General features: G+C 41.0%; 1 protein-coding gene across 3 annotated transcripts in view; it reads right to left on the bottom strand.

Moving 5' to 3' along the window:
• The window catches only part of CHODL (chondrolectin), a 34,351-nt gene that overhangs the window by 654 nt on the left and 15,583 nt on the right, over positions 1-18,114 (bottom strand). Inside the window, exons 2-7 of one of the 3 annotated variants that reach the window (XM_054214742.1) lie at positions 10,658-10,970; positions 9,733-9,890; positions 6,400-6,447; positions 5,803-5,886; positions 4,037-4,139; positions 1,549-1,627 (exon numbers count right to left, since the gene is read on the bottom strand). In XM_054214742.1, coding sequence (XP_054070717.1) covers positions 1,549-1,627; positions 4,037-4,139; positions 5,803-5,886; positions 6,400-6,447; positions 9,733-9,890; positions 10,658-10,970 — 785 coding nt within the window. The remainder of the gene's footprint in view (positions 1-1,548; positions 1,628-4,036; positions 4,140-5,802; positions 5,887-6,399; positions 6,448-9,732; positions 9,891-10,657; positions 10,971-18,114) is intronic. The other 2 variants (XM_054214733.1, XM_054214752.1) reach the window with 2 other exon arrangements.

An 18,114-nucleotide genomic window follows, 5' to 3' on the forward strand; every position in this document is an offset into this window, starting at 1 on the left:
GGTTCCCCATCCACAAAAGGGCCGTGGCCCATGCTGCACCAAGCACAGCACCGCAGCGGTGGGTCGAGGTAAGCAACTGCTACCAAAGTTACCAGACCACCCTGCTTAGCAGCGCTCCTCCAATGAACTGAAGTGACCCGGACCATTTTGTTCAGGTTTTTTTGTGGTTTTTTTTTTCCCCCCCCTTTTTTTTCAGTTCACATTCATCCACACCTGCTCACAGAGTGGTCCTTTCAGAGAGGGGCGTGGACACTGTTTGACCAGGGTGGTGGGAGGCTGGGTGCTTGCCTTGTCTGGGGGGACTTATGGGGGATGGGGGCACACACGCTCCTGAGCCCATGTCCGACGTGCTCGGGGTGCAGCCCACCCACCCCGGGGGGCTACCGCAACCCTGCCCACACACATCCTGAGCTGCATCCCCGTCACCGCCGTACATTAATGGGTGACAGCATCTACTGGTACACCAGAAAGCCTCTTCCCTTCAGGTCTTGACCTAAATTCTAATGGAGTAATGGCACATGAATCAGACTCCTAGCAATGAATGACTGGTGGAAAGCTTCCTTAGACCTAGTTTTCATTCAGAACTGTCAATAATAGGTTTTGTGTTTGGGTCTTTTTTAATAAAAAATAAAACTGGTTCCAAAACTACTGCAAAAATGATCTGTCTGATCTTTACAGGGAGCCCTGAGGTACTCTGTAAGTTGATGTTAGTCTTTCCACATGGTTAGCATCTCTGCTACAACACACCACCTTCCCTCACTTAGATGGCAGATGACAGTACACTGCAGTTTGCTGCAAAGAAAAGGCACTTCATGAGCCACTGTAGCTGCATTTCAACCACAATGTTTTAGTCTCTGGCCAGAATATTTCACACTGATGTTTTTTCCCCAATTAAGTAAAAACCAGAGGAGGAGAAGTAGCCCTACATAATTCTGTAAGTTGGAAACCTGAGAGTCAAGATCCCAACAGTCCTATACGTTCAGTTTTACTCCTTTCCTGGTGCATAAATGTAAGCGAGTCTGAGTTGATTTAAAATGTACTTTGAGGGAGCTGGACGGTACAGTAGTTTTTAGTCCCTCCAGACTTACCTCTGAAGTCCTACAAAGTAATGCATTATGTACCTGAGCCCATTGGAGTAATTGAAAAGACTCCCATTGGTTTCAGTGGACTTTAGATCAGGCCACAATGCTATAAACAAAGCAATTGCAATGAATCAAGTAGTCTCAGCACTTCTTTCTTTAAGAAACTGATTCACTACTTCCTTCCAGATTAATGCAGTAAAATCAGGCATATTTTGTAAATTAATGATGCAGTTCTTTGAATGAAAATTCCTTGCCACACAGCAGGAACAATTTCTAAATACCTTGGATCAGAACTTTAGCTGTATAAACTGAATTTTTCTTCAGTGAACCTATGCTGATTTTCAACAGCTATACGTCTGGTTCGGGAAACAGGTTTTGGTAAGAAAGGTAAGGAAGATGCAACAAATAGCTTGAGCATATCGCTGTTTTGACCATCAAATGCAATCATAGAAACTGAGAAATATACCAGGTTGGAATTTAAACTTTCTGCAAGGCATTCAGATGATAATGGAGATGGGTCTTTGAAGCAGTTTCTCCTTGCTTCCCTGGAAGAAATGAAAGGGAGAGCATCTAAGCATGAATGAGCTGATCATTTCTAGTAGCTACAGGGAAGATGTTTTGCTTTGCCTTATTACTACCCTTTAAGAGCCCAACGCCAGGCAAAATTAGTCATGACCTTTCAAGCTAGGCATGTCCTGGTTGGCCATGGATTGTGGCTTTCAGAGGAAAGGTCACCATGTTGTGGAAGCCTAAAAAAGAATGAGAAGTCAGGTTCATTTGGAAAGTTGGGGATCCCTCCTTCCCCAGCAGGACAGAATCCTTTTCCTAAAGCTCTACAATGTCCAGATAATCAGTTCAAGTGGTTGCCTCTTTTTTGATTTGCTTTTTACCCAAGAACTGTGTATTTGTGATGAACCAAAATGATTTGCAAGGTAGGTCATATCTGGAAATATAACTGAAAATAGATGTGGAAACATTTTTTAAAAACAAAGTTATGTTTCAACAGATAAAAAAGAAAATACTTCATTTTTTGTCATACTAGAATATCCTCTTTTGATTTATATGAATCTTTGGTTTATTTTTTTAAATTAAAAGCTTTGGTACAAGCCAAAATGAACATTCTGAAAAAAAAATCTGTTTTGATTCAAATCCATTTTCTCCCTGATTTTTGTATCATTTAATCTACCAAACTAATCATCTAAGACAAAGAGTACAATCTTCCAAGCTGAATTTCCAATATCGTGTCATGCAATTTTTAAGTCTTGGAAGTTCAGATGAATTACTTCTGGATGAACTGCTATAGCATCAAAGGCCTGATCAAAGCTCACTGAAGTCAACACTACTATTTCTATTGATTTCAGTGGGCCATGAATCTCTCATGGTTTTCCCAGGAGTATTCGAGAGCTGAACCTTTTCTCAGGAGAGAAAGAGCTACTAGAAAAGATATGAACACGTATGTCATACTTACCAAGAAATCCAGGTCCACTGTAATAAGGGTTCCAGCTTTAGATTACGTATATCATTGTAATTGTTATACATATGATTCCTTTATTACTCTTTTTGCTTTGAGTTTCCAACCTTCTACAGCCCCAGTGTTGAGGCTTGGATACAACCTTTCACAATAATGAATTTACCTGCCATAAGACAGGTTGGAAAGTGCACATTTTCCTTTTCTTTATAGGAAAGTGCATAACAAAGACACAATCTACTTTACGATGAAGACCTCATAATATCTTTGTGTTCACTTCTTTCAATGAGACACATCACTAGGGAGTGCTGCAAACATCAGTCTGCGCTCACTCACACAGATATTAGCAGTGTTTGGAGTGTTTTCTTACTTGAAATGAGGTATTTCAGCTATTTGCAGAAAATGCAAAATAAAAACCACAAAGAAAAAGTAAAGACTCAAAGTAAGGAAGATTTTTTTTTTCTAATTTCCTAAAACAGTGGTGTCATATTCCTTACTAGTATTCCTGCTCTTCAAGAGGGATAACAGCTTGTGAATCTGTTTATCACTCTTGCCATTTTGCCAAAATAGTGTTTATACATAAGACATATTTCACTTTAAACTTTTCTGGATTGCATTAATTTGAGAACGCTTCCTGAAAAAAAAAAAAACAAAACAACCCCAAGACCTGCAGAATGAAAGATATCCTTAAAATTTTCAGAAAGATTAGTTCAGAAAAAAATATTATATGTTTTCATATCTTGGTATATCACATTTTGAGAAAGATAAAAAGTTCCAAGAATTTTAAAACGTGAATCAAAACATATCCTTTTCCATAGACTGAAATGTTTCTTATTTGCATAATAATACAACTGTTTGGTACTACATCTATGTACACATGTCTATTTACTTTATGCATCTTTTTTTGACAGATCCATGCTGTACAAAGGAGTGGCACTGGCGTGTGGCTCAAAACATGGGTTTGCTTTCTGGTTTCGATTTATCTGCTCCAGTGGCTCATCTGTCATAGGTATAAGATGTGCTCTGGAACAGCATTAAACAGCTGCTGACCCCTTGGGTTTATCCTTCAAACAAATGGCACTTTTGGTCAGAAACTGAGGTGAGTTCTTGAGTTCGCCCTCTATCAGTGAGCACCCCAGTGTTATTCCCCAAACCCCAGGTGCTGTGTAGGTGCTAATAATGATGGAAGATGTGAAGGAAAAGTGCTGCCAGTAGCTCAGCCTATCAAATGGTCAGCAAAGATACCTTCTTCAGAAAGAGATGAAGTCATAGTGGCAATATACTTTGAGAGACCTGGAACTATTTCAGTGCATTGCAGAAAAGCCTGATGGTGAACGTTCAGCTGTAAACGACTTGGATTTACCAGATGAAAAGATGCTTAATTGCATATATGGGGACAGACGTAAGCAGTCCTTCAGTATGAATAGCTTGCCAATGGAAACATGAATTCTGCATTATAAAACCATTTTGGATTAGTATACTTTACCTTTTATGAAGCATCTGGAAACAGCAAGTCCCAAAAGCCACTAGTATCAACAGCAGTAATGGTATAGTGGGTATTACGACGTAAATTAGGTTTGGAATTATACCTACAAACCAAAAAGTTCTCATTAATGTCTCCCATGTTGAAATATTCTTAACCATGTGAGTAAAAACCTGGATTAAAATATCAGAAACACATTAAGTTACACAAAAGAACACTTATACATTTCTTCTATAGGAAGAGCTCCAAAAGATGACTCAGCAATATCAAGAATAAAATAGCACTTCTCCAGCAATGTTCAAAACATATCTTAAGGACTTAAATTCTGACATTTCCAATTTTGTAATTGAAAACTCAAATATTTAAAGCGAGTACATTTCACAGCCTATTATTTTTACAGGCCATATAACCTGTCTACTCAGTTGCCCTTGCATGTTGGATTTCCATGCGTGCAGGACCACAAAAGGAACAAACCCAGCTCTTGTGTCCCCATTCCCCTTAAAAGGCAAAGGTACACTTTCCTTGACTAATGAGGAAAGGGCTAAAGGCGCTCCCCTGCAGGTGTCTGGGCCAAAGGAGTGGGAAAACGTACAAACTGAGACTATTATCTACCTAGAATAGAGGATGGGGTCTACAACTTCCAGAATGGGTCTGCCTGGTTTTCAGTAACTATACGCCCATGTTTTATAAGAGTATACATTTAACATACAAATTGTGGGGACTTTCTTACCCATTGTCCCCTTTTGAACATATTTTCACTAGCAAGAATAAATGTGAATATTCAGATTGGGTTTGTTTATGAGTTTTTAGATACAGAGTCTTTGCATGGTTTGTATAAACAGGATTATTGATTTCAAAAAAACAGTTAATTAGTATATTCATTCCTCTGGAGTTACAAACAACAGGAATGTCAGTTAGGAAAATGGCTCAAATCCAGCCAACAAGAGTGGAAAGGGAGTGCCAGTTTTCCATAATCCCATACTGTAATCCTGTAAAATCCTGAGCTGCTCCTCAGAGATGTTAAATTCCCTGAATTAAGGCCATGCTACAACTCGTCATGAACCACAGGACTCTGTCAAGGACATAAATTGCAAAATGAAGTAGCTAGGAGCATTACAGCAAGCTCTTAGGCAGCGGGTATCCATTGTCAAAATACCAAGAGCCTTCTCTGCTAGAAATCTCAGCAAAGCCCTTAACTCCCTTTGGCATGTGGTATTCCTTAAAACACAGAACGCTCGGGGAGCTATGTCACAGTGCTCATTCTGCAGACAACGGAAAGCTTTATGCCCTGCCTGCTAGAAAATATTCATTTGTGCCATTTTTGTGAGCCCAGGTATCAGATATAAAAGATAATGTATGCACCATATGTTTGTTACACAAGTTGGGGAAGAGGTGGGGAGGAGATGGAAAGAGACAAGGTTACCACAGCCTAGAAGGTGACACTCCACAGCTGGGTGAACACCGGTGAAACCTTGTGTCTTGACAGAGAGTCACCAGGGTCAGAGACAATGGTGCAATTTCACGGACCGTTAACCTGTAAATTTGGATCAAAGTTTTGGGGAGATATGGAAATAATTTGTTTCCACAGTTATAAAAAGAACTGACTAAAACTCTTGAAATGTTATTCAAAAGTATACTTTTTCAGGGCACTTCCTGGGGAAATAGACTGCTTCCTCCCACTGACAATAATGGACACTGTTAAAGATTAATTTAACTGACTCCACTGTTAATATTTTTACCAGAACAGTAAGTTCATATGAACATATTACCTGTTTCAGTTGCAATAACATGATACTGATCTTCTGGTTTGCTTGTGTCATAAGGATTTCCTGCTGGCACTGTTGGAAAGATACCTGAAAAGGATATCAGACATTTAAAAGAGGGGTAGACGTAGTGCTTAGTGATATGGTTTAGTGATGGGTTTTTGTCAGAGTTAGGTTGATGGACGGACTAGATGATCTGAAAGGAACCTTCCAACCTAGGCGATTCCATGATTCTGTGATTTTATGAAAACAGTGAGTACAAAATATGGCTGTTATGTTGTTAAATAAATTAATAGTAATTATATCTTAATTGACATTGGAAAAATTAACATTTTCAGGCTTGATTAAACTGATGGATATAAACATATAGAAAAGATTTTATTCCAAAATTGGGATTACATCTGGAACAAGAATGATGAGCAGTGCTATTCTGAACAATAGCCATAAATTTGTAGTTATTGCTCTCTAAAGGATTCATTTTTCACATGTTCCAGTTCTAAACTGTGTCAGTTAAACTTGAGTAATTTTGGAGGTTCTTGTAAGCTATCCTTATATTTATGTATTTACCATTGCAACTCAATTCGATGTTACAAAATTTCTTACCGTGATCTGGCTCCGCTCTGTCCCCTAATTCTTTTTCTAAGACATTATCTGTTAAATCAATATTTGAAATCAATTGTTAAAGAACAAAAAGTGTGTGCAATAAAATAGATGTTTTCATTATTTTGCATGCAGTATCGCAGAGATACATTATCCAAAAACAATAATTGACTAATTCTTTAACATTTAATCTTCTTACCAAAGACTATTCACAAACTAATGTCAAATCACTTCCAGTTCATATATTTTCAACACTTAGAAAAGGGCTATAGCTCATTCTAGTTCCATTTCTTGGTGGCTTCTCCTAAATTACTGGATAAATCACCGAATCCCTTAATTTCTTGTGCTGAATAAAACTCCTAACATATTCAAAAGTTCATTTGTGCACACGACCCTAAAACAATATGAGAGGAAGTGCTCTTGATTAATATTTAAATCTTACGCACATTTTCAAAAATACGCTTACAGAACATTGGCTATGAAGAAAAACAAAGCAGCACAAGTTTTTGAGGTTAGATGTCAGCTTCAGGTAGTTTGGTTTTGTAACAGGCAGCCCTACAATACTAATCATGGGAAGCGGGTTCTAATGCATCACGTATAGAAGTGAAGTTACCGGAAGAGGAGTGATAGTATCATATTTCTCATAATGCACCAGAAACTAGAGAACCACCTCATGGCTTTGAGCTGTATTGCAGAGGCTTGCTAGGGATATTGTTACAACAAAAAGTTTACAAAGATTACAGAACTAATTACCTCATATTGGCCATAGGAGTGGAATCTGCACGATTGTTTGAATACCATTCCTTTATCATAATATCATATTAACAGAATAGCGCTATGAGCCTGCAGTTCCAAGTGTCCTGATAAGCACAAAATGCTGGGAGAAATCGAAGAAGCAATAAAGCCTACCAGAACAAAGGCAATTCCTTCATCTGATAAAAACTGGCTACGCTTGGCCATATATAAAGAAAGATATCAAAACAGCACAAGGAACTGAGTTGCTGGCTCAAGACAGCAGAAGAGGAGATGAGTTTTTAATTTGATTGCATAATCAAACCTACAGGAGCTGGACAGGAACTAAATGTGGTTGCAATTACCAACTATAATTAAATTAAAGATCGCTGAATGATCAATATGATCTAAAGCCAGACCGAACATTGCAACAGTAAATGCTGTCAAGGGAGGCAGTATAAAAGGGGCTTAGAAAAAACTGAAAGGGACTACCAGAAATATAGCTACTGCTTGAGTGAGACTGCCTGACAAGGGCTGCCCCGAACTTGCTGCTGACACAATTGGATGTAACTTCATCGTGGTCACCTACAACCTCTGCGTTTTGGCCTATGACTGGTATCGCACACCATATACTCAAAACAGAGGGGAAAGTTGTGAAAAACAATATACTCAGATAACAAAGCGAAATTCAATAAGCATGTGGCACCTTAATACTCCCAGTAAAATGGTTGTATTTTGTATTGCAAATGGCTGACGTTGAAGCTATTACAGTGATTGGGGGCGGGGGGGGGAAGGTCATTTGTAATTCTCACTAGTTTTTAGATAGCAAATGTAATTTTCTTACACTGTGGCACTTCCCTCAGGCAGTGAAAGAAATGTCATATAACTATTTGTATACATTTCTGCATCTACTCTTCTGCCTGTGATAGAAAAATACATTTTGGGAGAACAGTCTGTTTAGCTAAAGAGCACAATTCCTACAGCTTGAAAAGCAAATAGCTACAATTCAGCAGTACTCTATCTAGCTGCATAACAATGTCAGTCCTAATAATAATCTACCTATATATTGTTTGCCTTATTATATGCCTCATTATACACTACTAATCTATCTCAACATAGTGAAAGAAACATAAATTCATTTTCATTGTTACTGTTATCACTTTGTTTTCTGCCAATCCAAAATACCTGGCATTTTTTCAGGAAAAAAAATCTTTAACACGTCATAATTAGAATGGTAAGTAATTCTTTATTACAGAATAATTATTTCACTTAAATTTGTTTGTTTTTAAGGATATGAAATATACTTGAAACTGAGCCCTTTTCATCAAGCCTGCATTTTCTGACATAAAAAATGTTGCTATTTTAACAACTTAAAACATTTTTATTGTTTTCTCCTATTTCAAAATAGCTGTGATCGGTTGTAAAAGTGATAAAATTTTATACATCACAGTTCCTTGCAAGGCCTGTGTGACCAAGGTGATAACTGATCATCATGAAACAGAAATAATCACCAATAATTTTAGGAGGAACAGATTTGGGGGGTAGGATGAAATGCGTGGGTATATCAAGCCTTCCAAGTATTTAATATTTGCTTGCAATATTAATTGCCATTAATATCTGCATTAAGATACTAGACAGTGAGAAAGCTATCTATCCACCAAAACTGAAGGAAGAAAATAGTCTGGATCTCTACAGACCGTTCCCTACAAATAATGTGATTATTGCTGGGTCATGAGCATGGAGAAAGCAGGTAGGAAACTGCAGAACTGGGTAGATCAAATAGCTGCTAAGAGTAGGATTTCATATGCATTCTGACTTTCAGCTTAGTTTTTGAAAAGCAGACACCATAAATTATTTAAAATTATTTCCATGATCCTGCTGAAAGACATGTTTTCATTTACTGTAAGTACCCCCAAAAGTAGAAACTGTTACAGGCTCAACTTGAAAGTTTACTTTTCATGTCCTTTTTCTGTTTGCACAGAGTTCTAGTTTATAGTTCACATTTCCTCTACTGACATATACACAACCTATGTCATGTCTGGAAGTACAGCCAAATTGCCTAAGACCTGGCTTTTCCTGTCACCATCTGAGCTAGTGTGCGTCTGCTTTTCCTATCGATAAATCTACATGTATGAGTGCAGAATTTTCTTCTTGCTGTTCTAGAACTTCTTTCTGTAATCCAAAACTGTTAGAAACAGCCATCACACGTAAATTGGTATAAAACGTCAGAGGTCTGCAACTACAAGGACAGGGTAATTTTTTTTTTTTACAGTAGGACCAAGAGATATCTTGGTCATCCTACTTGATAGTGAACAAGGGAAGTAGAAAATGCCACTTAAAACACTTTTTGCAGAACAAAATGACTAGTGAATGAATTAAAGTAAGTCTGGGAATGCATGATAGTGAAGCTAGCCGTGAAAACATTCTTACTGGATACAGGTATTTTTGCTTAAACTACCAGTGGATTTGATTTATTACATCCCTGTTAATGTTAGCTCAGCCACTCAGACACTGAAGGAATCGGTACCACAGGCCACAAGAAAGAGGCAGTTATTTTTCTAAGAAAGCGTCCCACCTGTGAAATATAACTTGAGTTTCACCTACCTGGGCCATACTTGCAGATAAAATTGTGCTTCATGTTGCATCTGTCATCATTCCATTGATAAAGGTATGGCCCTCCCAGACCAGGGTTTGCAGTCGGCTGATGATACATCACAACGCAGGCTTCACTTCCACAGGAAGGCTCATCTGTATACCAATTTCTAGTGGTACACAAAGAAAAACTTTCAAATTTTGAAGGTAAGATTCATCAGGAAGCCAAGCAAAGGAGTTTACATCAATGAAAACAAGTCAACTCCAATGGCCCCATCCTCTTCAAAGATATGCGGCACTTCCCATAACTCCTTCATGAGAGGAGTTTAGGGGCTGGGCTCCACATCTCTGGATCTTAAAAAAAAAAATCTGAACTGTCAAAGCACTTATGCAGAAATAACACTATACTGCTGTTACCTGTTTTCCTTCCTATCTGTCTCTTACCTGTCCCTTTGGCCTGAGTCCTGTGAGCTGCTGCTACTCTGGCCTTTTGCTTAATCAGGAAATTAAAAGCTTTTCAAAAGACAGGGTATAAACAGAGCCATTTACACTAAGTAACATGCGTTAATTTACTTGCTGGCTGGCTCCCTGATTCGAGGTGGCCAGAGTCTTGCAGAATTTGTCTGCGTGCTTTCAGACCACATCCCAAATCCTCTATGTGGGGCATAAAAACCTCCGAAAAGGCATACAAAGGCAAACTCCTGAGACGGAAGCAAAGAAAATTGTGGGCTGAAGCTACACTATGCTATCTTTTTACAGCTTCAAATTCAAAACCTGGCTGCCAGCTCCGCTGTTGTCTGGAGAAGTTAAGGAGTCATGTTACTAACTTTTATGGGGCAGCAAGTCTCCAAGCTTCTTTATGGAAAACTTGACTTGCCAGGCATTTCGCTCTCCATTTCTTTCTACGAAACCTCAATAACCAGTTCTACAGACTTACCTGAATGGTGAAATACTTCCATCTGCCCACTTGTAGAGGTTGGGGCAAGGACTTGAGGTGGCTAGTTCATTGCCACTTCTCCACAACCCAATCCAGAAATCACCATCAGAAATCCCAGAGCCTGATTTAGTAAGGTTTTGCAACATGTTTTCTATTAGTTGCTGCTCAGCTTCGCTTTCCAGGCTCAGCAAAGCCCCACCATCCATTTCACAAGCTTGGCGGGCCTCCTCAAAGCCCACGCGTCTAGACAAGTCCTGGAAATAAGCTAACTTGTAGCAAGAATGCTTGAGACCGCCATAGCACACCTTTTGACCTGAAAAACATCAAAATGAGAGCATTTAAAGTATAACAATGAATAGCACAAATGAAAACAAAAAATAACACAGCGTGAATACACTGATGGAGAAGAGTAGGTTTTTTTCTTGTGCCCCTCTCTGAAAAGACGATGATACAGTGATACTGCTGAAAACATTAACTTTTATTTAAATTGCAAATATCATACAGTTCATGGTTATCTGTGGCTTTCTTCCCAAGGCCTGTGAAACTCTCCAAGACACTGAAGACTCTCACTAACTTCTAGAAAAAAATATTCTCCTCTTTAATGACTGTACCATCAGGCCCCTCTGTTAAAGCCAAGATCTGTTTGGATGGTGTTTTCTTAACTATTTCATACTAATGGACCAATTCCACTTCTATTTAATAATCAAAGCTACCTGGTCAGAAAAAAAAAGTTTAAAATTCTCAATTTTAATGGTGGGAAGAAGCTAGCATTTCCTTAATCCTGCTATCTAACCTTGAGAGGGTGTATTCACAAGGACCTCACAGCTACTCCGCACTACAACATGCCTAAATGAAACCTGTAAAGGGTGTGTGGAATATGAGTGTCTGCTCCTTTAAGGGTATCTGGTCAACAACTTTTCCAGTGTAAAAATGGATAATAAGAAAAGGAGGAAGCCATAAACAACATATACAGACAGAAACATGACAGAAAAACAGAATGGAGAAAAAAGAAAAAAAAACACCCAAGAAAAATAATCACCTCATCAGACACACTAAATGGTGGGCTACCAAGAAACTGCAGGCAAACAGGACTTTTCAAACTGGGGGCTTGGGATGTTGGAGGGACTAAGCAATCTGATGAGGGACCATGCAGGGTTAGGGAACGGGGAGGAACGGACAGAAAGTTGTGTAAAGAGGACTAGTCACATGTAAAACAGGGGGTGTGGGGGGGTCCGGACTTCTGTGTCCCTAGTGACCTTCTATCTCTATCTGCCAATACGGAGACAGGGACTTGGCTGCCTATGTTTATGTTTTACGTGGGTGCTGTTGAAGACAGTGCCTTGTCTGCGGCAATCCGCGTGGTGGCCCTGTCAGTGACCCGTCTGTCACTGGGATACCTGCTCGGCTGTGCTACTGGTTGAACGAGCAATGGGGAAAGCAGCAGCCACATCCCACAGCTCGTAGGGCCCAGGTACCAGGGTGGGCACCATGGGACAGGCAGGAGGGAGTCCTGGGACTGGAGATGCTGGAGGAGGCAGCCACACTCTTAACCACCCTTAAACTCCAGATATCATCAGATATCACGATACTATCCAGGTATCACAAAGAAGTCATGTGGTGCTTTCAGAAAGCACTATATTTACTGGATTCAAACCCTTTTTTTCTTGCCCTTCAGAGTTATGTCTGGAGAAAGAATCAAAAGCCAAATGACAAAATAATGTTGGTTTTTTATTTTCCAGTACTTTGTCTGAGAAAGACGCATGCCTTTTTCCTAAAAAGGAAAAAGTAATTATCATCTTCAACTAGTGAGATTCTCTAGAGTTTATTCAACATATACAAGATGTGGAATGAACAAACTCACTTATCAGCTGCAACTGAACACCAATAGGCTTATCTGCGGACAGCAAAAATGTTCTAAATATATATTTATACAAGGTAATAAGCTAAGTGACTCTTAAAAGACTGAGTTTATTCAGTATGGAACTTTATCATTGGAGAAGAAAAGTAGGAGAGTTTATTTTACTAACTAAGGATTACTGAAGCATACCAAGGTAATAAGAACTACAAGGCACTATCTAGATTTTTTAGAAATCAACAAATTTTATCATTTTACTGGAAAATTTTGCAAGGAAATTTTATTGTACCATGTTAGTTTTGCATTTGAGAATGTTGTATTTACTCCCACTCTTAAAAAAACCCAGATACATGACTCTCACATAAATAACCCTTTGGCTTTACCTTTGAACAGGTATTATCCTCTTTTACATTAAAAAAAATAATTTGTTGCTGTGAAACAGCAACATTATTGTATTACTAAACTGTACTTTAGTTTTTTAAGCCACTGTTTTTTCTATATACATAGAATAAATATACAGGTGAACAAAGAAACCTAAAAGATACAAAAAATTTCACTCTTCTTGCCCTAGTGTTACTTCATTTTCATATTTAATGTCAGAGTAGCACACTTTCTGTAGTATCACAGAATCTTCATGGTTGGAAGGGACCCTTAAGATCATTGAGTCCAACCAGACAACCTACAATCTCTGCCACTAGAGCATGCCCTGAAGTGCCACATCTAGACATTTCTTAAACACCTCTAGGGATGGTGACTCAACCACCTCCCTGGGCAGGCTGTTCCAGTGCCTGACCACTCTCTCAGTAAAGTAATTCTCCCTAATATCTAACCTAAACCTCCCCTGCCGCAACTTCAGACCATTTCCTCTGGTCCTGTCATTATTCACCTGGGAGAAGAGGCCAACACCCACCACTCTCCAACCTCCTTTCAGGTAGTTGTAGAGGGCAATGAGGTCTCCCCTCAGCCTCCTCTTCTCCAAGCTAAACATGCCCAGCTCCCTCAGCCTCTCCTCATATGCCCTAGTCTCCAGACCCCTCATCAGCCTAGTAGCTCTCCTCTGGACACGCTCCAGCACTTCAATGTCCCTCTTGTACAGCGGGGCCCAGGACTGAACACAGTACTCGCGGTGAGGCCTCACCAGTGCTGAGTACAGAGGCACGATCACTTCCCTGCTCCTGCTGGCCATGCTATTCCTGATACAAGCCAGAATGTTGTTGGCCTTCTTGGCCACCTGGGCACACTGTTGGCTCATGTTAAGCTGGCCGTCCACCAGCACCCCCAGGTCCTTTTCTGCTGGGCAGCTTTCCAGCCGCTCTGCCCCAAGCCTGTAGCATTGCTTGGGGTTGTTGTGGCTGAAATGCAGGACCCAGCACTTGGCCTTATTAAACCTCATACAATTGGCCTTGGCCCATCGATCCAGCCTGTCCAGGTCCCCCTCTGTAGAGCCTTCCTACCCTCAAACAGATCAACACTCCCACCTAGCTTGGTGTCATCTGCAAACTTACTGATGGTGCACTCAATCCCCTCATCCAGATCATTGATAAAGACATTAAACAAAACTGGCCCCAAAACTGAGCCCTGAGGGACACCACTGGTGACCGGCCGCCAAGAGGATTTCACCCCATTAATCACTACTCTCTGGGCATGGCCATCCAGCCAGTTTTTAACCCAGTGAAGAGTACACTTGTCTATGCCATGATTCGCCAGCTTCTCCAGGAGAATGCTGTGGGGGACGGTGTCAAAGGCCTTACCAAAGTCCAGATAGACAATGTCCACAGCCTTCCCTGTGTCCAGAAGGCGGGTCACATGGTCATAGAAAGAGATCAGGTTGGTTAAGCAGGACCTCCCTTTCCTAAACCCATGCTGGCTGGCCCTGATCCCTTGGCCGCCCTGCACTTGCCATGGGAGCTCACTCAAGATGATCCTCTCCATGATCTTTCCTGGTACTGAGGTCAGGCTGACAGGCCTGTAGTTCCCCGGATCCTCCTTCCGACCCTTCTTGTAGATGGGCATCACATTAGCCACCCTCCACCCGCCCTGTTGACCAGGATTGTTGATAAATGATGGAGAGAGGCTTGGTGAGCTCTCCCACCAGCTCCCTGAGTACTCTTGGGTCAATCCCATCTGGCCCCATAGACTTATGTGTGTCTAGGTGCAGAAGCAGATCATTGACTACTTCCTCCTGGATTATGGGTGGGTTGTTCTGCTCTCCATCCTTATCTTCCAGCTCAGGAGGCTGAGCACCCTGGGGATAGCTGGTCTGACTATTGAAGACGGAGACAAAGAAGGCATTCAGTATCTCAGCCTTCTCCTCGTCCTTGGTTGCAACTTTCCCCCCAGCATCCAGTAAGGGATGGAGATTCTCCCTGGCTCTCTTTTTGTTGATGTGTTTATAAAAGCTTTTTTTGTTGTCCTTAATGTTAGTGGCCAAGTTGAGCTCCAGCTGGGCTTTTGCCTTCCTAATTTTCTCTCTGTATGACCTAATGAGATCTCTGTACTCCTCCTGAGTTGCCTGTCCCTCCTTCCAAACATGGTACCCTCCTTTTATTCCTAAGTCCCATGCGAAGTTCCTTGTTCATCCAGACTGGCCATTTTCCACGCCCTTTAGACTTGCGACACTTGGGGACAGCCTGCTCCTGGGCCTTTAAGATTTCCTTCTTGAAGAGCATCCAGCCTTCCTGGACTCCTTTGCCCTTCAGGACTGTCTCCCAAGGGACTCTCTCAACCAGTGTCCTGAACACGTCAAAGTCTGCCCTACGGAAGTCCAAGGTGGAGGTTTTGCTAACCCCCCTCCTTACATCACTATGAATTGAAAACTTGACCATTTCATGATCACTAAACCCAAGACGACCTCCGACCACCACATCTCCCACTAGTCCTTCTCTGTTTGTGAACAGGAGGTCCAGCAAGGCACCTCCCCTGGTAGGCTCACCTATCATTTGTGTCAGGAAGTTATCTTCCATGCACTCGAGGAACCTCCTAGCCTGCCTGCTCTCTGCTGTGTTATATTTCCAGCAGATACCCTGCTGGTTGAAGTCCCCAACCAGAACAAGGGCTGGCGATTCCGAGACTTCAGCCAGCCGCTTATAGAATACTTCATCTGTCTCCTCATCCTGGCCAGGTGGTCTGTAGCATACTCCCAGCACAACATCTCCCTTATTTGCCTTCCCCTTCAACCTTACCCATAAACACTCGACTTTATCATCACTGGACTCTAGCTCTATACAATCAAAACACTCCCTAATGTACAGAGCCACACCCCCACCTCTCCTTCCTTGCCTATCCCTTCTAAAGAGCTTAGTAGATTGCATACAGCACAAAAACTGACCAAAGACTTCTCTATGTCTGCACAGAACATAGTTTCAAGAATTCACAGAGAATATGCAGATTGTATCAAAGTTGCATGAATATAGGAAGAAAAAAGCAGGATTATCTCATGCCTTTTAGCTAAATCTGAAAGTAACTCTAATTTTTGGGAGCTTTCCACAAGAAAAAAAAAGTAAATCTAAATTTTGTTTCCTATGATTCTTGTAATCTTCCTCAAAAAAAAAATACCTCTGAAACCTTTTCTTTATAACACCCTATTAAAGTTCATCTGGGAGAAGGACTGTCAGTAAGAGAAGTGTCTTTGTGGTCTCATTCTTATTAGGGTTGGCAAACAGACTTCTGAAAACCTGCTTGCTTATCTGTAATTAATGTGCCAAAATAATACAGAATTGAGAATAACCTAATGTAAGGACAAGCTTGTGCCACGGGTATCTGTGGAAAAAGCCAGGCTCTGAGATCAAGAGGAGAGCACATTTGGACTTTGTCTGATAATGTCCTGAAAACTCTGTATATGTCCTAATTCCTTTCCTGCCATTTCCCTTTATTCATATAGGTTACGAGCCTTGCTATCAATGAATGCAGTAAGAGCCACAGTCCCAGCTCTCCTAGTCCTTCAGCAATGATGCTGAAGAATCAAGGGGCAGACCCTTTGCTACAGATGGATATGAAATAATGGGTTTCTTCATAAGACTTCTTTGAACAAAAAGCAAAAAACATCCCCCTATTATCAAAGTAAAAAAGTGATAACTCTAAATGCTCTAAAGTGGGAAGTGCAAGGATGAAAGCTGCACGTGAAATCACAGCTCATTTCCTTCATCTGTAATGCTGCAATTCAAATTTTGTTAACATGATCACCACCTTGTTGTTTTTTCCCAGAAGCTCCGTCTCATTGACAGGACAGAGTGCACAGTGAAGGAGGAGCTGCTCGACATTTTAGTCCTCGCCACTGGGTGAGTGACTATGGCTTATTGCCAGAGTACACATGTGTACATAACAGTGCAAACATCCAAAGGCTAGCACTGAATTATGTAGAACTCTAATCATTTACAAGGAAAAGGGACCACACCTCCCCCTGTAACTAAAGAGTGGATTGAAAGCATGACTCCAAGATGTATATGCAGTTTTATGGAGAAGATTTATGGAGAGTCCTTTGCTCATTGTTTTGTTCTTTTCATTTCCCAGACAATTTTTAGAAATAAACTCTTTTATGATTCCTTTAAGTCTTTGCACACACTCCTCCTTGACACCAAGTAGTCAGTTATGATCAAATTAGGGTATCAAAATACCCCTGTCATGATTTCCGTCATGCAGGAACATTCAATCCACTGAGGTGAGTGTCTGGCCGCTATTGACCTCATTTCCTGTGCTGTGCCTCCCTTTCATGGGAAAACAGCTCGCTTTCCATCCGTAACACCCGCATCTGCTCCCCTTCCCCATGTGTTTCTCAGGTGGCTGAAGTGCCCCGCTCACTCTGTTCTCACGCACTGTTTCTGCGTTTCTGTGACTGTCCCAAAACATCAGTCTGATGACCTCTCCAACCGGACAAACAGGTCCTTGCTGGTTAACTGACCAAGCTTCTTCAGGGTACTTATCTTCCAGTCAGCTCTTGCACAGAGACACATTGCCAAACAGCACATGCAGTTTCTGAGCTGCTGTAGGGCTTGTGTCCATAAGCCGTAAGTTGTGCTGTATGCTGGTCCAACACAGAGGTTGCATCAGTGTCGAGGCTCAACTCCATCACCCACACCAAGCTGAGGAAACCAGGTGGGACAGTATAGAGCAGGGAGGAGAAGGTGAGGCGCTTGCGATGCACAGCGGCGGCAGCGCTGTTTGATAGGTGCCACTGCAGCCCCTAATACGTGTCTGTTTTGTGGACCCCAGTAACAGCTTGCCACTGTTGTGCACTCAAAGCAGGAAGCCTCCTTGGAGCCACCTAGAATACAGATGTGAAGGCCTAATCTGTACCCAAGGGGTCATCTGAAAGGGTAACAGAGTTAATACCTTGAAACTTTGTGTTAAGACTTTTTTTTTTTTCCTTCCCCTAAACTGATCTGAATTTGAGGATACCATTCTTCTTGCAGATGCTTATGCAGGGTTAAATAACTCTGAAATCAAGTACTATAAAGTGAAAGAATTGAACAAGTGAAAGTTTGTGTACAATCCAACTCCTAAATTACTTCTCTTTAATTTGCACCCTCTACACCTGTGTCAGAAGAAATAATTACCTCCTTACAGGCTGATCATTTGTACAAGAACATACCTCTAGAAAACAATA

The sequence above is a fragment of the Rissa tridactyla genome, chromosome 1 (assembly GCF_028500815.1).
Source record: "Rissa tridactyla isolate bRisTri1 chromosome 1, bRisTri1.patW.cur.20221130, whole genome shotgun sequence".
Taxonomy (NCBI): Eukaryota; Metazoa; Chordata; class Aves; order Charadriiformes; family Laridae; genus Rissa; species Rissa tridactyla.